This window comes from Hemibagrus wyckioides, linkage group LG14, assembly GCF_019097595.1.
Source record: "Hemibagrus wyckioides isolate EC202008001 linkage group LG14, SWU_Hwy_1.0, whole genome shotgun sequence".
NCBI classification, from domain to species: domain Eukaryota; kingdom Metazoa; phylum Chordata; class Actinopteri; order Siluriformes; family Bagridae; genus Hemibagrus; species Hemibagrus wyckioides.
The window spans coordinates 8,174,435-8,197,044 of NC_080723.1; the positions used below are offsets into that span (position 1 = coordinate 8,174,435).

Below are 22,610 nucleotides of genomic sequence, written 5' to 3' on the forward strand. Positions count from 1 at the left end.
AAACATGCAAAAGTGAACATATAGAAAGAAAAATAACTAAATACAGCAACATGAGATGAACTCTGGGTGTCCAAGCAGGAGGAGGAGGATGATAATAATAATAATAATCTCTCCAGTGACTAGGATCAATTCAATCAGAAAGATTCATGACAGTGATTCATTTCTAACCCTGTGAAATGTCGAAATGTCTAACCCTTTTGAAATCTGATTGGCTGACTGTAGCCATGATCCAGTTAAGAAGAATCCACTTTTGATTCTTGGAGTTTCTGACTGGCTCATGTATTATGCATATTAGCATAAAATGTAATGCGGTGAGGCATTGAGAATGGAATTGGTAGAAGAAATGAATATATATACACGCACGCACACACACACACACTCATCAACCATAACATTGTGACAGGTGAAGTGAATGACACTGATTATCTCCTCATCATGGCACCTGTTAGTGGGTGGGATATATTAGGCAGCAAGTAATAATTTTATCCTCAAAGTTGATGTGTTAGAAGCAGGAAAATGGGCAAATGTAAGGATTTCAGCAAGTTTTTTGACGAATGGTCAAATTGTGACGGCTAGACGACTCTATCAAAGCATCTCCAAAACTGCAGCTCTTGTGGGGCGTTTCCGGTCTGCAGTGGTCAGTATCTATCAAAAGTGGTCCAAGGAAGGAACAGTGGTGAACCGGCTCATGGGTCATGGGTGGCCAAGGCTCACTGATGCACGTGGGGAGTGAAGGCTGGCCCATGTGGTCTGATCCAACAGATGAGCTACTGTTGCTCAAATTGCTGAAGACGTTAATGCTGGTTCTGATAGAAAGGTGCATCACAGTTTGTTGCCTATGGCAGAAAGTGCCAACAATGGGCAAGTGAGCATCAGAACTGGACCATGGAGCGATAGAAGAAGGTGGTCTGATCTAATGAATCATGTTTGTATATACACTATATTGCCAAAAGTATTCGCTCACCCATCCAAATAATCAGAATCAGGTGTTCCAATCACTTCCATGGCCACAGGTGTATAAAATCAAGCACCTAGGCATGCAGACTGTTTTTACAAACATTTGTGAAAGAATGGGTCGCTCTCAGGAGCTCAGTGAATTCCAGTGTGGAACTGTGATAGGATGCCACCTGTGCAACAAATCCAGTCGTGAAATTTCCTCGCTCCTAAATATTCCACAGTCAACTGTCAGCTGTATTATAAGAACGTGGAAGTGTTTGGGAACGACAGCAACTCAGCCACGAAGTGGTAGGCCACGTAAACTGACGGAGCGGGGTCAGCGGATGCTGAGGCGCATAGTGCGAAGAGGTCGCCAACTTTCTGCAGAGTCAATTGCTACAGACCTCCAAACTTCATGTGGCCTTCAGATTAGCTCAAGAACAGTGCGCAGAGAGCTTCATGGAATGGGTTTCCATGGCCGAGCAGCTGCATCCAAGCCATACATCACCAAGTGCAATGCAAAGCGTCGGATGCAGTGGTGTAAAGCACGCCGCCACTGGACTCTAGAGCAGTGGAGACGCGTTCTCTGGAGTGACGAATCGCGCTTCTCCATCTGGCAATCTGATGGACGAGTCTGGGTTTGGCGGTTGCCAGGAGAACGGTTCTTGTCTGACTGCATTGTGCCAAGTGTAAAGTTTGGTGGAGGGGGGATTATGGTGTGGGGTTGTTTTTCAGGAGCTGGGCTTGGCCCCTTAGTTCCAGTGAAAGGAACTCTGAATGCTTCAGCATACCAAGACATTTTGGACAATTCCATGCTCCCAACTTTGTGGGAACAGTTTGGAGCTGGCCCTTTCCTCTTCCAACATGACTGTGCACCAGTGCACAAAGCAAGGTCCATAAAGACATGGATGACAGAGTCTGGTGTGGATGAACTTGACTGGCCTGCACAAAGTCCTGACCTCAACCCGATAGAACACCTTTGGGATGAATTAGAGCGGAGACTGAGAGCCAGGCCTTCTCGTCCAACATCAGTGTGTGACCTCACAAATGCGCTTCTGGAAGAATGGTCAAAAATCCCCATAAACACACTCCTAAACCTTGTGGAAAGCCTTCCCAGAAGAGTTGAAGCTGTTATAGCTGCAAAGGGTGGACCGACATCATATTGAACCCTATGGATTAGGAATGGGATATCACTTAAGTTCATATGCGAGTCAAGGCAGGTGAGCCAATACTTTTGGTAATATAGTGTATTTTAAACACCTGACCATCACACCCTGTGACCATGTGCTTCTAGTCAGGTCAGGTGTTCCAGTATGACAATGCCCCTGTGCACAAAGCACACAGCTCCATGAAGACATAATGTGGAGGTTAAGGTTGGAGTGGAAGAACTGGAGTGTCCTGCACTGAGCCCTGACTCCGACTCAACCCCACTGAACACCTTTGGGATGAACTGGAACACTGACTGAACCCCAGACCTCCTCACTCTTACAACATCAGATTTCACTACTGCTCTTGTAGCTGAATGATCACTAATCCCCACAGCCTTGCTCCAACATCTAATGGAAAACCTTCCTAGAAGAATGAAGATTATTATAGCAGTGAACACAGAGGGAATAAATCTGAAATGGGATGTTCAACAAACTCATATGAGTGGGGTGGGCGGGGCAGGTGACTTTTACTTTGACATGGTTCAGAAACGACTTTCGTTGCATATCCTTGTCGAACGTCACGTGTGAACGTGCAGGGCCGTTCTGAGGCGTAACGAGACCACAGTGCCACGAGAAACGCTTAGCGCCACAGTAGCTCGGTCTGTAGCACTGACGTGTCTCACATTACTCCAGCGCAACACGTCCACACTGCTTGAAACTGCACGTGCGCACCACTAGATGGCGGTAAACCATCACGGTCCCCCCTTCAACTACATAATGGAACGATCCAAATAACTTAACGCGTTAACGCCGATTTAACGTAAACCATTTTGGGGGGGGGGATCGTACGTGTTAATAAGAAGTTACATTTACATTTTTATTTTTTTCCGCCGGCATTCCAACCATTTTTTATTGATCGTTATCTTGAAAGTTGTGTGATGCATGACGGAATCTTTTAGTGTGACGTCAGTGCCGTAGCCCTGCCACACGTGACACGTTAGCTCCACCCACAGGCCTCGTTTCCTGGGCGATACTGCATTAGTATGGAGCTCACAGTAGAGTGGGCTAAGTGACTAGCTGAGCGTTGGTGTCATTTACGTTACGATTTGCTAGCTGTATTATTGTACCTTATGTGTATGTGTTCGTCGGGATGAACCAAGCCATCGAATATATTGAACCGGAACATTGGATCCCGGTCTGTGGATAAATCATTCATTAAGTACCCAGTCATGGCCGGACTGATCAAGAAGCAGATCCTCAAGCATCTCTCCAGGTCAGTGTTCAGCTCATCGACACGCTTTATCATCACAGCTGTGTAGCGTCACCAGGATGAACCCGAACAAGCCTAATCAGCCCAGCTAGCTAACTACTTATCCTGTATAGCTAACCTGATTATTAGCTGCACTAAACAACTGATAATTTACTGTCAGTGGCTGAGTCTCATTCCCCGTGAAGTGCCCTTAACACAGCAGTATGTGTAGTAATGGCTTATACACCCTATAGAGTGCACTAGGCGTTCCGTGGGGAGCTCATTTGGGATTCAGCCAAGGTGGAGCACGACAGTAGCGAGTCAGACGAATACTTGTGTATCCACAGTCAACTTCCTATTGTTTAGAAAGTAATATAAGGTTAGGTTATTTACCGCTCGGTGACCTTTCTCTCCCGTTTGTTTCGTCAGCGGCTGAGCTGAGAGACTGTTAGAGTTAATTCCGCTTAACCTCCTACTCAGTGAACTTCAGGGTCATGTCCTTATTTATTTCTAACAGAACATGCTCTGTAGTGATGTGGATGGTATTAATCAGCTCGAATCAGTTGAATAATGTAATAGATAATCTTGATCCCCAATGTTAGGAGCTCTGTTAAGACGAAAGCGCACAAAAAAAATCACTGTGTGACGTCATAGACTGGTTTGCATTTTCGTTGGATATCAAATTACAAATTAGGAAATGTGAGCATATCTATTCTACTGAATCCGAATAGAAATTAATAGATTGTATTTTATTCTTGTAGAAATAATCTTTGGCCACTGAACAACAAACCAACCCTTAAACATGAACAAAATACTACAAGTTTAAAAATTAAGACTTCAAGAATGGGACAGAGAGAAGGTCAGTGATTAGTTGGTAGGAACAGTCAGGGTCAGTGATTAGTTGGTAGGAACTGTGAGGGTCAGTGATTAGTTGGTAGGAACTGTGAGGGTCAGTGATTAGTTGGTAGGAACAGTCAGGGTCAGTGATTAGTTGGTAGGAACTGTGAGGGTCAGTGATTAGTTGGTAGGAACAGTCAGGGTCAGTGATTAGTTGGTAGGAACTGTGAGGGTCAGTGATTAGTTGGTAGGAACTGTGAGGGTCAGTGATTAGTTGGTAGGAACAGTCAGGGTCAGTGATTGGTTGTTAGGAACAGTCAGTTTCAGTGAGCTTGAGACTCTACTTTGACCATAGTCTTCTTTTATTGATCCTGCAGGTGGTCTGGTCCCACAGGTCCTCACTTGTATACCATTTTGACACTGGAATATTGTACAAACTATTATCATGCAACACGTATGAATTTCTGTTTTTTCTGAAAAATACGTAATCTTTAACAAACACAAACTGAATGGTGACAACAGTGTTATCTTTTAATACGTAACTCTTATTAGTTCCTGGTTATTAATAAGACACCATATTTGCATTATTGATTCTTATGGGTGACCTAGAAGAGTTGTAATCTAATCTGTGTGTCGGTGTGTGTGTCGGTGTGTGTGTGTGAACTTTAAACAAACATTTTAATGAGGCTCTTCACAAGTCTGGTAGATTAGTTTGTATTGTAAATGCAGACGGTTGTGTAAATCCAGCTCTGCCTATAAGATGCGAATTTGAGCTGGAATGTTGAGTGAGTTGTTGAGCAAACAGGTGCTACCAGTTACACGGTTCATACTGACTGCTTCGGGTAAAGTGACTACTCTGGAAAGATGACAACATCTCAGCAAAACGTCTTCAGCAGTGAGTGCAGGCTCTCTGTGTTTTTGTCATTTGCAAATGACTCATTTGGTGTGTCATGTCCCTGCCCAGTGGATTGTGACATGGATTGCGTTGCCTGTAGACGTGCCAGCAGTCCACTCTGTGTGGTCCAGACTCCAGTGCTACGTGTGCAGTTTGCTTACTGTTTTTATCTATACAGGAAAGTGCAGTGTTTGATCACAGTGTCATGTCATATGAAAATCTGCGTTCAGAGTAGCAAGCGACTAAACATCAGGCATCTGTTCGTTTTGTAATTATGTGTGTGACACAGAGCCACGATTTCAGTGCCAGTGACGGCTACTGATTTAAATTGTAAACCAAAATCAGTGAAATCTGTGACGGTGTGTTTCCACACTCTGGAGAAACTGTGGAATCACCAGTCAGTGTTTGTTCTGCTGTGACGTCGAATGTTAATTATATACCTAGTGTACTGACCTTTGTTTCTCCTGTAAGAGGAATTCTTGAGCTGCTCTTTTCCTTTACTGTTCTACATGGACAAAGCTGCTGATGTGACCTTGTGGATTTGAGAGTGTGTTGAGTGTGTTATTTTCTTACACAGCAGCTTGGCAGTTAGGGCTTTATGAACGATTCTGGATTAACTGCATCACATTTCAGAGTTTTCTTTTTTATTAGTCTTTTTGCCCAGCATCAAAGTACATCATGTCTTTCTGGCAGTACAGATCCACTAAAGCCATGAGACTGATATCCTGAGATTAGTATCATGCGATGACAGCAACTTAAAACAATGTGTAGATGCCAATAATATAATAAATTTATGTTGTGGGACACAGGAAGTGAAGAGCCTTACTGCACATAATACTAAAATAATAAGAACAGAACAAAATATATGCTGAATCGATACGCTTGTGCTGTTTAGGTGCATTTATGATGATATAAGATGAAGGCAAATGCACCAGGGTTTGAAAGAATTAAGTGAATCTAAAAGCAGTACAATGCTTCTGAGGAGTCAGGAACAAACCCACCACATTACAGCAAAAGTTTCTGTTCTCAAACCTCCGGCACTGTATGCTAACCTCTGTTGCTGCCTAGTGTGTAAGAACAGGTGATAAATATTATTCAGAAATAATACAATACACAAAATGTAAAAATTTAAAAAAGCAGATTTAGTTTTGTGGTATATGATATTCTCTAATGCCTTAGTCCTTTACTCTTTACGTTGAATCTGCACGGTCATCTAATGCCTTTAATACAGTTACCAGAGCTACAAATCATCAATAAATGTGCTGAAACATCCATAATTAGCACTACAAGACCAGGATTGAGGAGAAAAAAAATCAATTCAATTATTAAAGCCACCTTAAAATTTATAGAACATTATTAGTTATGTACTTAAAGCAGATTTACAGACAAGATAAAGATTTTGCTGTTAAACTTTATTCTGCAAAATAATCAGAGGAAAGCAAACGAAACCTTGGCCAACTTCCTAAAATGACTGAGCACATGTGTCAAGGATGCAGTCAGGCACCGCGAGCCTCAGTACATCATCTGTGGAGGAGAAGAAGCTCCATTGCTGTGGTAGACGTTGTGTAGATTTGCACTGCACATGTCCAGGGCTGTGATGGTTAGTCCGAATATTTGATGTCAGTTATTAAAAATGATCGATGTGGATTTTTAGGTTTGAGTAATTGTTTACTTGATTAAGCACAGAAAAGTAAAGCTCTGTTCACATTTCCTGTGTGATCTGATCAGACGTGAACGGTGTAGGTGAGTCCAGTGAGTCTCAGAGACATGCTGTGGTCTGATCACAGAAACCTTCAGAGGCTGGCATGCACTTCACCATGTTTTGAACATAAAAGCATCTCAGAAAATGTTTGATTTTTTTAATAAACTTATAAACTTTTATATTTAATCTTAAAGAAGATTTCGTTATCTCCTTTCTATTCCTGAGCAGCTGAAGGTTAAGGTTTTTACTTAAGGGCTCAGCAGTGGCAGCTTGGCAGGGATGGGATTTGATCTCACAACCTTCCAGTCAGTAATCCAACATCTTTACCCCTGAGCTACCAGTGCCCTCTACCACTGAATTACTTTACTAGTGTAATTGTACCCCAGACCATCTTGTCTTCTGCTTTTTACCATGTTCTTCTCTGTGATGCTAACACCTGACCTTTGTGTCTGCCCATAACACTGTACATTCCTCCTCTGACCAACATCTGTGTTCTATTGCCCGTTTTCTGTTAATTAGGCACTCACAGATACAACTGTTTCTCTGAAACTAGAAGGCCAGAAACAGGCCAGAATTCCTGAGTCACCTCTCTGAGTAAGCTGTTTTTTGAAGACCACAATCACACCCACGGATGCAGATTCTTCAGACTTTCAAGTAGCCAAAAGAAGGCCAGATTCATTGCTTCCTTGAACATCACAATGATTTTGGTGAATTAGCCTTTTAACATGCTAACTGAAGATTAGCTGGACTAACTAGAACACCACACTGTGTAATGTGAAAATGATCCTCTGACTGCTGTCGATATTTCATTAAAAATCGTCTGTTTCCAAGTTATTTAAAGCATTAACAACTACTGTACTGTATTTGAGTAATAAAACAGACAATTTCTGAGCATTTCCACACTTGGTTGTTTCTGCCTGATGGCCTGTATTTCAGAAACTGCTGAGCTCCACTGATTTTCACACGCAACAGGGTTTAGCCAGAATGGTGTGAAAAACAGAAAACATCAGTGTATGGAAGGTGCTCAGGCTGAAACACTGTGTTGATGAATGAGATCAGAGGAGAATCACCAGGTTTGTTTGAGCTTCCAAGAAGAATATAGTTACTCAAAGCAACACGCTTTACAACCGTGGTGGGCAAAGGAGCATCTCAGCATCAGAACAACAACAACAACAACAATCAACAACAGAAGACCACAGCAAGTTCCACTCCAGCCAACTTCTGGTTGGAGTCTCATCACGTGGAGGTGCACGTTGCTGCTGGACCACAAACACATCCTGGAGATACATAGGCCTGCTGCATATACTGTCACTTGGAGACCATGGAGGTGGCTGTTGATGGGGTCGGTGTAGGTCTTGGATCTCTGCCATTAAACATTTGATGTTTAATTTATGTTAATGGATTCAGAAGTTACACTGATGTTCATACTTGCTCAAACGATCCACCTCTGGCTTGTTCATTAGGGATAAACATAAATAAAATTTCAAATATTATCATTTTTATTCTGCATTTTTATATCCTTGAAAAGCTGCTTTGAGACAATGTATATTGTTAGATGCGGCATCCAAACAAAATTAGAATTGAATTGCATTGAATTGAGCTCCAGCCAACAAAGAACTAGAATCTGAGACCATCATGAGCATCCAAACTGTATCTTCATTCATACAGAAGTTGATCCAAACTATATTTTCATTCATTATTATTTGGTTCTGTGGAATGTGGTTGTGAAGATATGGTATCAGATTGGCCATCTGACTTAAAGAAACGGTCCGATCGGCCATCAGTCTCCCTACATGCTACATATCAGCATTGGCACCTGCTTGTTTTGAGGATTAAGATTTCATTCTGGACGAACCACAGACTTGTTAAATACAAGCGTAAATGCACATGGTTCAACTCTTAACAAGACACAATCAAGTCACAAGGTCACTTGAAATGACGAGATGTAAATGGGGTCTTTGATTGTTTTGGTGGCTTGATCTTTCACCTTAACTGAACTTATGAAAAATGCATGCCACTGTGTGAGAGAGGTAGAGGGAGAGAGAGGAAACTTCGATTTGAATTGAATGTGTCTCGTCGAGCCTGACTGGCCAAAAGCCGCTTTAGCCAACTGACCTGCTATGTTGGCAGAAGAGAATAATGCTGTTTTAGAATGAATACCTAGCTGGCCAAGCATCTGAAGGACAGCTATGATCCTGGTTCCACACACGCTCTGAGTATGTGTGTATGTTTGTGTGTATGTTTGTGTGTGTGTGTGTGTGTGTGTGTGTGTGTCTTGGCCTGGTCTCTGTGTTACATTTCCACACACACACTGTGTAAAGATAGGCTGCTGCCTCTAAACAACCCGTGCTGAATAATTTACACTGGAGGCCTGGATGCCTTCTACTGTGTCTGTTAAGAAATAAAGAAGATAATGGGAGACAGGCCTTCACTGAAAGTAAGTAGTGTATAGATCTCTACTCAACTACCATCACTAATTAAATATCTGATTATATTGGCTATATCTGAATAATAACCTGATTATAAATACAATTTGTATTTATAATTTGTTTACTCATACTGAAACTAGAGAACGCTATTTGTTTTCTGATCTCGATACTGAAATCTTGGGTATCAACTAATATTGATGTCTATTGCAGTGGTTCCCAAACTTTTTGAAAGCATGGCACCCCTTTGTAGTGTTTTTTTTTTTTTTCCATGGCACCCCAACCCAGTTAAACTAAATGTACATGCGTACATACAAATATAAAATTAAATCCAGATGAGCAAAAAACAAATGAAGTATAAACAGCAACATGAATGTGTTATAAAAGCATAAAAACAGACATAATATGAGGTGAAACCCATTTAAATGAACCGTCTGTCTTATACGACTAGATGATGCATGTCAACAGACTGATTTGGACCATTTACTGTATGTGGGAATCATTGGAACAAAACACATTTAAAGATTGATACTGAACTCTTTTAATAATTCTAAACAACTCAAATTAAATTTTTTCTTTAGTTTCTCATTTGCCTTGTTCAAACCTGACCTTATTTTATGGTATGATATTTTAGGCTGTTTGACAGTTGTCAAGGCACCCCACTTTGGGAACCACTAGTCTATTGTATTCTTTAAATATCTAAAAAATAATAATAATAAAAAAAAGTTAACTTTATCTGAATCATGACTGTACCCTCTAGAATTATTGGCAGCCTTCATGAAAACGAACAAAAATTCATATATTTAAAAAAAACACACACAGGTTCATGTATAATACTAAGTACATGTATAGTGTTGCATTTCCGAGCACAGGTTTTCAGTAGGGTTCAAGTCATTGCAAAACCTTGATGTGTGTGTGTGTGTAAATAATTTCTGTGTTTATATTCTGGAGAAAAGAAGCTGTGAAGGCTCAACTTCTTGTTGAAGACTCTCTCTTTGGCCCAGTCTGTTCCTGCTGGTAGACATTTTAATTAAAATATCTTCACAAAAAAAACTATAACCACAAAACTTCCCCAAAGCATGGGGAATCCACACACATATTTTACAGCAGGCTTCAGGTGCTTCCCCTTGTATGCTGTGCCCTTTTGTTATAAAACTAAATGTAAAACTGTCTCTCAGTCCCATGGTGCAGTAACAAAAAAATACACATATCTTTACATGCTATCTATCTGTATTTAAATATAGTATATCTGTAAAATATAAGTGTAAATGAGAGTACGTATACTAGATATCTAGTACTAGATATATATATATATATATATATATATATATATATATATATATATATATATATATATATATGTGTGTGTGTAGGAACTCTCAGGAGCTCAGTGAATTCCAGCGTGGAACTGTGATAGGATGCCACCTGTGCAACAAATCCAGTCGTGAAATTTCCTCGCTCCTAAATATTCCACAGTCAACTGTCAGCTGTATTATAAGAACGTGGAAGTGTTTGGGAACGACAGCAACTCAGCCACAAAGTGGTAGACCACGTAAACTGACGGAGCGGGGTCAGCGGATGCTGAGGCGCATAGTGCGAAGAGGTCGCCAACTTTCTGCAGAGTCAATCACTACAGACCTCCAAACTTCATGTGGCCTTCAGATTAGCTCAAGAACAGTTCGCAGAGAGCTTCATGGAATGGTTTTCCATGGCCGAGCAGCTGCATCCAAGCCATACATCACCAAGTGCAATGCAAAGCGTCGGATGCAGTGGTGTAAAGCACGCCGCCACTGGACTCTAGAGCAGTGGAGACGCGTTCTCTGGAGTGACGAATCGCGCTTCTCCATCTGGCAATCTGATGGACGAGTCTGGGTTTGGTGGTTGCCAGGAGAACGGTACTTGTCTGACTGCAAGTTTGGTGGAGGGGGATTATGGTGTGGGGTTGTTTTTCAGGAGCTGGGCTTGGCCCCTTAGTTCCAGTGAAAGGAACTCTGAATGCTTCAGCATACCAAGACATTTTGGACAATTGTGAAACCTGCTGGACATGAAACTGGTGCGCTGTAAGTCTTGGTGAGAAGTCTGTACCTGTGTGTTGAGTAGCTGTGTTGTGTTTACTCTGTGGAACAGGATTAGCGAGTCAATTTGTGTTACCTGCTGCTTCCAGGTTTTAGTGTGAGCACTATGTGACCTCAGGCTGACGATCTGAAAAGCATTCAAATTAATCTGTTGTTTTTTTTTTTTGTTTGTTTTTTTTTTTACTGGAAACAAAGCCACACATGATCATCAGTACCAGCAGAAGTAAATCCCAGTCCGCTGCATATTTTGTTGTTACACATTAAAGCCTTTTCCATATGAAACACTTCCCCTGGGTGACAGTAAAGTGGGTAAACAGAGTCCTGGGTTCTCTTGTTTGAATTTTCACACTGCTTATACTTTACCCAGAGTTAACAATTAATCCTGGTTCTTTATAATCTGATGTTTCACACTGTACATTCCTAAACCCTGGATTAACCTTCTTCTAATTTGTATAGTTGCCTATCAACAACAGTGATTGGTCTCACACTTTTCACATCAGTGATGGGAAAACAGGCTTGACACTTGGCCGATCAATTAGTAGCTGAGCGGGTATTACTGTTTACCAATTTCTAATTTTATTTATTTATTTATTTTTGCCATTTTTAAGTTTGTGTTGACCAGACATTTGTTGATATCCAGCTTCTGCTTATTTTTCACTCTTCCTTAAATACTAATTATTATTATTATTGTTATTATTATTATTATTTTTGATCTCTCCATCCAGTTTGTCAGAAACAGATTTAAAAAAAAATAAAACTTCTCGACATTATTTTATTTTTCCTCTCAAACGCTGCACTACATGAGTTTTCTGTGACTGTATAAAGCAGGTGATATGAGGCTGAAGCACTGTTCAGTTTCTGATTGGGTTTCTGTTGCTAAGCATCAAGTCGTAACATTGGAACACCACATCGTTTCACACTGTACAAGTTTGGCACCACAATGCAATCCTCTAGCTGGGGTTAAAGCAGGGTTTAGAACAACCAGAACCTGAGATTAAGCTTGGTGTATAAAAGCCCTAAAGTGTTCAGTACAGAGTGCTTCAAGATGTCTGATATTGACACTGTGATGAAGTGTACTGTGGTGTGGTGTGGTGTGGTGTAGTGTAGTGTAGTGTAGTGTAGTGTAGTGTAGTGTACTGTGGTGTGGTGTAGTGTAGTGTACTGTGGTGTGGTGTAGTGTAGTGTACTGTGGTGTGGTGTAGTGTAGTGTACTGTGGTGTGGTGTGGTGTAGTGTAGTGTAGTGTACTGTGGTGTGGTGTAGTGTAGTGTACTGTGGTGTGGTGTAGTGTAGTGTAGTGTAGTGTACTGTGGTGTGGTGTAGTGTACTGTGGTGTAGTGTACTGTGGTGTAGTGTAGTGTACTGTGGTGTGGTGTGGTGTGGTGTGGTGTAGTGTACTGTGGTCTGGTGTAGTGTAGTGTACTGTGGTGTGGTGTAGTGTACTGTGGTGTGGTGTAGTGTAGTGTACTGTGGTGTGGTGTAGTGTAGTGTACTGTGGTGTGGTGTGGTGTAGTGTACTGTGGTGTAGTGTAGTGTACTGTGGTGTAGTGTAGTGTACTGTGGTGTGGTGTAGTGTACTGTGGTGTGGTGTGGTGTAGTGTACTGTGGTGTAGTGTAGTGTACTGTGGTGTGGTGTAGTGTACTGTGGTGTGGTGTAGTGTACTGTGGTGTAGTGTGGTGTACTGTGGTGTGGTGTAGTGTGGTGTACTGTGGTGTGGTGTGGTGTAGTGTACTGTGGTGTGGTGTAGTGTACTGTGTACTGTGTACTGTGGTGTGGTGTAGTGTACTGTGTACTGTGGTCTGGTGTAGTGTAGTGTACTGTGGTGTGGTGTAGTGTACTGTGGTGTAGTGTACTGTGGTGTGGTGTAGTGTACTGTGGTGTAGTGTAGTGTACTGTGGTGTGGTGTGGTGTAGTGTACTGTGGTGTGGTGTAGTGTGGTGTGGTGTAGTGTACTGTGGTCTGGTGTAGTGTAGTGTACTGTGGTGTGGTGTAGTGTACTGTGGTGTGGTGTAGTGTAGTGTACTGTGGTGTAGTGTACTGTGGTGTAGTGTAGTGTACTGTGGTGTGGTGTAGTGTACTGTGGTGTAGTGTGGTGTACTGTGGTGTGGTGTAGTGTGGTGTACTGTGGTGTGGTGTGGTGTAGTGTACTGTGGTGTGGTGTAGTGTACTGTGTACTGTGTACTGTGGTGTGGTGTAGTGTACTGTGTACTGTGGTCTGGTGTAGTGTAGTGTACTGTGGTGTGGTGTAGTGTACTGTGGTGTAGTGTACTGTGGTGTGGTGTGGTGTAGTGTACTGTGGTGTGGTGTGGTGTGGTGTAGTGTACTGTGGTGTGGTGTAGTGTACTGTGGTGTGGTGTGGTGTAGTGTACTGTGGTGTGGTGTAGTGTACTGTGGTCTGGTGTAGTGTAGTGTACTGTGGTGTGGTGTGGTGTAGTGTACTGTGGTCTGGTGTAGTGTAGTGTACTGTGGTGTAGTGTACTGTGGTGTGGTGTGGTGTAGTGTACTGTGGTGTGGTGTGGTGTAGTGTACTGTGGTGTGGTGTGGTGTAGTGTACTGTGGTGTGGTGTGGTGTAGTGTACTGTGGTGTGGTGTAGTGTACTGTGGTGTGGTGTAGTGTAGTGTGGTGAAGTGTACTGTACTGTGGTGTAGTGTACTGTGGTATAGTGTACTGTACTGTGGTGTAGTGTACTGTGGTGTATTGTAGTGTACTGTGGTGTGGTGTAGTGTACTGTGGTATAGTGTGGTTTAGTGTACTGTGGTGTGGTGTATTGTAGTGTTCTGACACATTTTACACACACACACAAAAACAAAAAACTACTGTGGTATAGTGTGGTGTACTGTGGTGTGGTGTACTGTGGTATAGTGTGGTGTAGTGTACTGTGGTATAGTGTGGTGTAGTGTACTGTGGTGTGGTGTATTGTAGTCTTGACACATTTTACACACACGCACAAAAACAAAAAACTACTGTGGTTTGGTGTAGTATAGTGTGGTGTAGTGTACTGTGGTGTGGTGTATTGTAGTGTTCTGACACATTTTACACACACACACAAAAACAAAAAACTACTGTGGTGTAGTGTGGTGTACTGTGGTATAGTGTGGTGTACTGTACTGTGGTGTGGTGTACTATACTGTGGTGTAGTGTACTGTGGTGTGGTGTACTATACTGTGGTGTAGTGTACTGTGGTGTGGTGTATTGTAGTGTTCTGACACATTTTACACACACACACAAAAACAAAAAACTACTGTGGTGTAGTTTGGTGTAGTGTACTGTGGTGTGATGTAGTTTGGTGTAGTGTATTGTGGTGTAGTGTACCGTGGTGTGGTGTATTGTAGTGTTCTGACACATTTTACACACGCACACAAAAACAAAAAACTAGTGTAGTGTAGTGTATTGTGGTGTTCTGACACATTTTACATATACACAAAAAAACCCAAAAAACTAGTGTGGTGTACTGTGGTGTGGTGTAGTGTGGTGTAGTGTGGTGTAGTGTACTGTGGTGTGGTTTAGTGTAGTGTACTGTGGTGTAGTGTGCTGTGGTGTAGTTTGGTGTAGTGTACTGTGGTGTGGTGTAGTGTACTGTGGTGTAGTGTACTGTAATGTGGTGTAGTGTACTGTAATGTGGTGTAGTGTACTGTTTAGTGTAGTGTATTGTACTATAGTGTAGTGTACTGTGGTGTGGTGTAGTGTATTGTTTAGTGTAGTGTACTGTGGTGTGGTGTGGTGTAGTGTATTGTTTAGTGTAGTGTACTGTGGTGTGGTGTGGTGTAGTGTATTGTACTATAGTGTAGTGTACTGTGGTGTGGTGTAGTGTATTGTTTAGTGTAGTGTACTGTGGTGTGGTGTAGTGTATTGTACTATAGTGTAGTGTACTGTGGTGTGGTGTAGTGTATTGTTTAGTGTAGTGTACTGTGGTGTGGTGTAGTGTATTGTACTATAGTGTAGTGTACTGTGGTGTGGTGTAGTGTATTGTACTGTGGTGTAGTGTACTGTACTGTGGTGTAGTTTGGTGTAGTGTACTGTAGTGTGGTGTAGTTTGGTGTGGTGTAGTGTGGTGTAGCTTGGTGTAGTGTAATGTAGTGTGGTGTAGCTTGGTGTAGTGTAGTGTATTGTGGTGTAGTATAGTGTATTGTGGTATAGTGTAGTGTACTGTCATGTGGTGTAGTGTATTGTGGTATAGTGTTGTGTAGTGGACTGTGGAGTGGTGTCGTGTACTGTGGTGTCGTGTACTGTGGTGTAGTGTAATGTAGTTTAGTGTACTGTGGTTTAGTGTAATGTAGTTTAGTGTACTGTGGTGTAGTGTAATGTAGTTTAGTGTACTGTGGTGTAGTGTAGTGTACTATACTGTGGTGTGGTATAGTGTATTGTGGTGTGGTATAGTGTATTGTGGTGTGGTATAGTGTACTGTGGTGTGGTATAGTGTAGTGTAGTGTACTGCAGTGTAGTGTAGTGTAGTGTATTGTGGTGTTCTGACACATTTTACGCACACACAAAAAACCCCAAAAAAACAAGCTGCAGCAGTATAGCACGATCTCATCTGCTGCACTAAGCAGAGCAATTTCTGTAGATTTTACACATTTACAGTAATGTTCAATATAACATCTTTGTGTCAGATTATATGCTGATCCTATGAGGAAAGCAAATTCCGCAATACTGGGTGCATCCCAACTGTTTTGTTTACATTTTGCCATCACTGTTGTAATCCTACGCCATTAACCTCCTGGTGGATTTTAGACAAATGTTGTAGCATGTTTGGTGCTGGTGAGAAAGTCAGCTTCTGTCTAAAGATTTTCTTTACTGTGTCTGATTGTGTCTGTGAAGGAAAATCATTCAGCCTAAGGCCGAATTTATTCCTCAAATCAATTTTAAACAGAAATAACACTTCTTTTTCTTTTACTTGTGAAAATAAGCAGTTGCATCTTAAGTGGTAGTAAACATGTTTGTGATGTAACATGGATTATTCTCCATGCCTGTGTTTACTTTGAACAAAACTAATGCTGTGTATTGTGTCAGTAATAATACCTGTGTTAGCTGTTAAGCTACAAGCTCTACCATAGCTATGACTGAAAGACCTGGACTTATCACTTCATTTTTTTTTCTTCTAGCTTGTAACTAAATCTTAACTAACTTCCTTGCACACTCATGTTCTTCCTGTATGAGAAGTATAAAAGATCTTCTTCTTCTCTTATTTATTGTATTAGTACAATAGTAATGAACATTTCGTGTGTCAGCTCATTAATCTCTCTCTCTCTCCCTCTTTCTCTCTCTAGGTTTGCTAAGAACCTGTCCCCAGATAAGATCAACTTGAGCACGTTGAAAGGGGAGGGTCAGCTGACCAATCTGGAGCTGGATGAGGAGGTTCTGCAGAACATGCTGGATCTGCCCACATGGCTGGCCATCAACAAGGTCTTCTGCAACAAGGCTGCAATTCGGGTGAGAAGCAGCTGCACTTCATTCCCAGTATCAGCCCAGTATCAGTGCTGGATTGTACTGTCTCTGTGCAGTACTGTTAAAGCAGAATTTCTGCTTCATTCAAATAATAATTATAATAATAGATATTTTTCTAATAATAATAAAAATCCTCTAAAATTCCATGTGGTCAGTAGCATTGTTACATTGTCTGTGTTAGCGTTGCTTAAAAAAGCCAGCAATCAGCTGTAACGTCACTCAAAAATATTGTGAATGAGTGTAAAAGCAACATAATAAGTTGAGTAAACAGGCACACACACACACACACGCACACACTCGCACACATGCTCTGATGCACTGGGTTGTAGGGTTTGGCTTTGTTGTTAAGGTCTGGTTAGTATGTGGCTGTGATATTAAGCCCTGAATTCCTTCCCACCCAATTACAGTAAAGCTGCTGGGACCAGTTTGTAATGCTTGCATTCCCAAACACACCAGCAGTTTGTAGATTACCTTCATATCTTCTTAATCCTAATCTTAAACAGAGCAAATGAACTCCAGAAACATCCTCTAGATCACCATGTGCTGATGTACTCCTGATGTTGTGCAGATCAGAGCTGGGGTTTCATTTGGAAAGAAAAACATTGATGCATGACGTGTCTTAAGCTCACTTAGCTGGTAGTGTTTAAATGGTTAATGTAACTGTGTGTGTGTGTGTTAAATCAGATCCCATGGACAAAGCTGAAAACAAATCCTATAACTCTGGTAAGTGTTATCACAAACTTCACCTGCTATACCTGGTGTCCTTTTTGTACACTAGTACAGTTTTTAAAAAGCTGTATATTTATAGTTTTATAGTACAGTACAGTTTTTGTGAGTTTTTTTTAACAGGTTACATTGTTCAACTGTGTTTCAGTCACTGGATAAAGTTGTGATGGAAATGAGCACTTGTGATGAGCCTCGCCCACCCAATGGACCCTCTCCTATAGCAATAGCCTCGGGTCAAAGGTCAGTATTGCTTAATTCAAAACCTGATGGATTGTCTTCTGTTTTTTTGTGAATGTGCATCTTTCCTCTGTTTCAGCGAGTATGGTTTTGCTGAGAAGGTAGTAGAGGGCATTTCTCTGTCTGTGAATTCGATCATTATCCGGATCAGTGCCAAGGCCTTCAATGCATCGTTTGAGCTTTCTCAGCTGCAGGTCTACAGTGTTAACACCAGCTGGGTGACCAGCGACCTGCGCTACACACGCATTCAGGACCCTGCTCGTGGAGAGGTACACACATATAATGCACATATAAACACGTGAGTGTATTGAGGTGTGTATGTGTACTCAGATTCCGTGTGTGTTCTGCTGTAGATCCTGACCTTCAAGGAGGTTAGCTGGCAGATGATCCGGATTGAGGCTGACGCCATCCAGAGCTCTGAACACGAGGTGCTCAGTGCTCCTATCCGTCTCATCACCAATCAGTCTAAAATCAGAGTCACACTTAAGAGGAGGGTAAGCTTTCTGTTTATTGTTCTACACTCATTGTCCATTTATTAGGAACATCTGCACATTCATGCAGTTATCTAATCAGCCAATTATGTGGCAGTTTCACAGTGCCAAAAAAAAAATCATGCAGCTCCAGTTTTATTTAATGTTCAGATCAAGAGCAGATTAAAGAAAAAGTCTAAGCTCTGTGACTTTAAAGCTCAGCCATATTCTTAGTATGTCTAGTGTGATCAGCTCTCTTGAGGCTATTCCACAGCATCCAAGGACCACTCCAAAAGGCAGATTTTCTTTTGTTTTGAAGTCGTGGTGTAGCAGATTCTGTTGCTGTTTAGATAATTTTCCTGTTGCATCACTCTTCTGCAGAGCTTGATGCTCCCTCCACCGTAGTGAAGTTTCAGGATGATGTTTCAATGCTTATGGCATGTTTATGCTTTAGAATACATGTTGCATTCTATGACAGTCTGCTTTAAGATATTGATATTTCTATCATACATTGCTTGCTGTATTTTCTGATGTTTGCTATCAGATGAAGGACTGCCATGTTGTGGCATCTAAATTGATCCTGATCCTGGATGACCTGCTGTGGGTGCTGACGGACTCGCAGCTCAAAGCCATGGTGCAGTACGCCAAGTCTCTGAGTGAGGCCATGGAGAAATCTGCGCTGCAGAGGAAGAGCATGGCATCCGACTCTTCTCAGGTGGGTGTGTCACTGTGTCACACTATCAGTGTGTTGGTGTGTGTATGTGTTTCAGTGTGGGTTGGTGTGTGTGTGTGTGTGTGTGTGTGTGTGTGTGCGCTAGAGCTGTGACTTGAACATATTTAAACAAATTGCGTTTGAATTAATTTTTCAATTTTTCAGAAAAGTACACTATATTGCCAAAAGTATTCGCTCACCCATCCAAATAATCAGAATCAGGTGTTCCAATCACTTCCATGGCCACAGGTGTATAAAATCAAGCACCTAGGCATGCAGACTGTTTTTACAAACTTTTGTGAAAGAATTTGTCGCTCTCAGGAGCTCAGTGAATTCCAGCGTGGAACTGTGATAGGATGCCACCTGTGCAACAAATCCAGTCGTGAAATTTCCTCGCTCCTAAATATTCCACAGTCAACTGTCAGCTGTATTATAAGAACGTGGAAGTGTTTGGGAATGACAGCAACTCAGCCACGAAGTGGTGGGCCACGTAAACTGACGGAGCGGGGTCAGCGGATGCTGAGGCGCATAGTGCGAAGAGGTTGCGAAGAGTCAATCGCTACAGACCTCCAAACTTCACGTGGCCTTCAGATTAGCTCAAGAACAGTGCGCAGAGAGCTTCATGGAATGGGTTTCCATGGCCGAGCAGCTGCATCCAAACCATACATCACCAAGTGCAATGCAAAGCGTCGGATGCAGTGGTGTAAAGCACGCCGCCACTGGACTCTAGAGCAGTGGAGACGCGTTCTCTGGAGTGACGAATCGCGCTTCTCCATCTGGCAATCTGATGGACGAGTCTGGGTTTGGCGGTTGCCAGGAGAACGGTACTTGTCTGACTGCATTGTGCCAAGTGTAAAGTTTGGTGGAGGGGGGATTATGGTGTGGAGTTGTTTTTCAGGAGCTGGGCTTGGCCCCTTAGTTCCAGTGAAAGGAACTCTGAATGCTTCAGCATACCAAGACATTTTGGACAATTCCATGCTCCCAACTTTGTGGGAACAGTTTGGAGCTGGCCCCTTCCTCTTCCAACATGACTGTGCACCAGTGCACAAAGCAAGGTCCATAAAGACATGGATGACAGACTCTGGTGTGGATGAACTTGACTGGCCTGCACAGAGTCCTGACCTCAACCCGATAGAACACCTTTGGGATGAATTAGAGCGGAGACTGAGAGCCAGGCCTTCTCGTCCAACATCAGTGTGTGACCTCACAAATGCGCTTCTGGAAGAATGGTCAAAAATTCCCATAAACACACTCCTAAACCTTGTGGACAGCCTTCCCAGAAGAGTTGAAGCTGTTATAGCTGCAAAGGGTGGACCGACATCATATTGAACCCTATGGATTAGGAATGGGATGTCACTTAAGTTCATATGCGAGTCAAGGCAGGTGAGCGAATACTTTTGGCAATATAGTGTATCTGTGTGTGTGTGTGTGTGTGTGGATGTGAATGTGTCTGTGAGTTTGAGTGCGTCTGTCTGTGTGTTGTGTGTTCCTTGTGTATGTGTGCGCGGGCTTGGGTATATTTGCACATGTTGACTGTGACTCATTCTTTTTCACAGCCAAGTAGAAAATACAAGCTATAGCTTTATTGATTCTCTCACTGTTTCTCTGTCTGTCTCTTTCTTTCTCTTTAAGTAAGCTACTCTATGTATTTGTGTGTGTGTGTGATTGTGTGTTAGGCAACAATGGCACCGGTCTCTACACAGCAGGTACATACACAGCAGACCTCAGCTGCATCTGACCCAAGTGCCTCTATGGCTCACCTCTTCAATGCCTTCAATGTGTGTGAAACATCCCACCACCTGCAGATTACACACCTCGACTTGCACATCTGTGATGACATTCATGCCAAGGACAGAGGTACGCCAAGGACCGCACACCAGCAGAGTGAAAGAAATGTAGCTATTACTTTTGTCCTACAAATATCTGGCAGGTCCCAGCCTAATTCTCTCTCTCTCTCTCTCTCTCCCTCTCCCCAACCCCCCAGGGATTGATAAGAGGATCCAAGGTGGGGCCATGCAGCTCTCTTTCAGTTCCATTACCATAGACTACTATCCATTCCACAGAGCAGGTATGAACACCTGAATCAGGTGTGATTATTGTCCCTTCATCAATATTATCTTGCATACACAATATCCAGTGATGTTTGTGAGTGAGGACATTTACTTACACAAATAATGAAAAGTTAAAGGTGAGGATGAATAAAAATTGATTAAATCCACAATTGATTAAATTGTTGAGCAGAATTTTAAAATGGAAAATAGCCTCCATGTAAAAATCAATTCTTCACAAATCTGGTATAAAATATTTGACATTTTATTCAAACAGAATATGTGTTGTTAGTAGTTATTCGTGTGTGTGTGTGTAGGTGAGACCTGTCAGCACTGGATGCACTACAGCGATGCCACAAAGGCTCGTGAAACCTGGGCTCGTGCTCTGCTAGAAGAATATAGGTCTAACATGGAAATGCTCAAAAATGCCATCAGTGGACAATCCCAGTCCTCCCCTCAACATGGTGAGATTCCTGTCTCTCTGATTGGCTGTTGGTTTAGCTGCTGGTCACTACTGAGTTAAATTCATGTAGGTCTTTCATCCCTTTTCAAACTTTTCTGCAGATTTTTAACACCAAGAGGACTCTAAAAACACAGTTAAGCAGAAGGAACTTGACTTGTCTTGAATGCATAGAGGATAAAATTTACACATGAAAATGCTCTCAAAAATGCTCTGCTCATACATTTATGTAAAGAAACAATCCAAAACCCTAGACTAGATGACTTAGGAATACATGGGGATGCTTCTTTCTATTTTTCCAAATAACATGATTTTACTAGCAGGGTCAACTCGAGCACAACGACTGACCAGTCACTCATTACTCTCAATAAAGAGTTTCCTACAGGTTTTAAAAACAAACCTAAACCTGAGCCACACCATCAAGCACAGCATCATTATAATCAATCTTTAGATGCATATTTTTTATATTATTTTGGTGGTCATTTTACTGTTGACTTTTCTGTCATGCAAGTGATCATGAGTACTTCAAAGTACACTGCTCAAAAAAATTAAAGGAACATTTTGAAAACACATCAGATTTTAATGGGGAAAAATATCATGCTGGATATCTACTAATATGGACTAGGTAATGGTACTCAGTAGTTTGTATGGCCCTTACGTGCTTGTATGCATGCCTGACAACATCAGGGCATGCTCCTAATGAGACGATGGTTGGTGTCCTGGGGTATTTCCTCCCAGATCTGGACCAGGGCAGCACTGAGCTCCTGGACAGTCTGAGGTGCAACCTGGTGATGTTGGATGGACAGAAACATAATGTCCCAGAGGTGTTTTATTGGATTTAGGTCAGGCAAGCATGGGGGCCATTCAATGGTATCAATTAATTTGTCCTCCAGGAACTGCCTGCATACTCTTGCCCCCGGAGGAACCCAGGACCCACTGCACCAGCTTAGGGTCTGACAATGGGTCCAAGAATTAGCAGGATAGCCTGTAGAGGTCTGTGCATCCCTCAGTGAATATGCCTCCCAAGACTAGCACTGACCCACCACCAAACCGGGCATGCTGAATGATGTTTCAGGCAGCATAACGTTCTCAACGGTTTCTCCAGACCCTTTCACGTCTGTTACATGTGCTCAGGGTGAATCTGCTCTCATCTGTGAAAAGCACAGGGTGCCAGTGGCAGACCTGCGAATTCTGGTGTTCAGTGGAAAATGCCAATCAAGCTCCACGGTGCTGGACAGTGAGC

General features: G+C 42.2%; 1 protein-coding gene across 4 annotated transcripts in view; it reads left to right on the forward strand.

Annotated features, from left to right (window-relative positions):
- The first annotated feature begins 3,081 nt into the window (after positions 1-3,081).
- bltp3b (bridge-like lipid transfer protein family member 3B) overlaps positions 3,082-22,610 on the forward strand; it is a 34,878-nt gene continuing 15,349 nt past the window's right edge. For 2 of the 4 annotated variants that reach the window (XR_009206507.1, XM_058408012.1), the window contains exons 1-10: positions 3,082-3,357; positions 16,537-16,699; positions 17,399-17,437; positions 17,589-17,680; positions 17,757-17,946; positions 18,031-18,171; positions 18,692-18,862; positions 20,536-20,716; positions 20,844-20,927; positions 21,225-21,371. Coding sequence is in view for 3 of the 4 variants with exons in the window: in XM_058408012.1 (XP_058263995.1) it covers positions 3,314-3,357; positions 16,537-16,699; positions 17,399-17,437; positions 17,589-17,680; positions 17,757-17,946; positions 18,031-18,171; positions 18,692-18,862; positions 20,536-20,716; positions 20,844-20,927; positions 21,225-21,371 (1,252 nt within the window). In the remaining variant the exon portion in view is untranslated. The remainder of the gene's footprint in view (positions 3,358-16,536; positions 16,700-17,398; positions 17,438-17,588; positions 17,681-17,756; positions 17,947-18,030; positions 18,172-18,691; positions 18,863-20,535; positions 20,717-20,843; positions 20,928-21,224; positions 21,372-22,610) is intronic. The other 2 variants (XM_058408015.1, XM_058408011.1) reach the window with 1 other exon arrangement.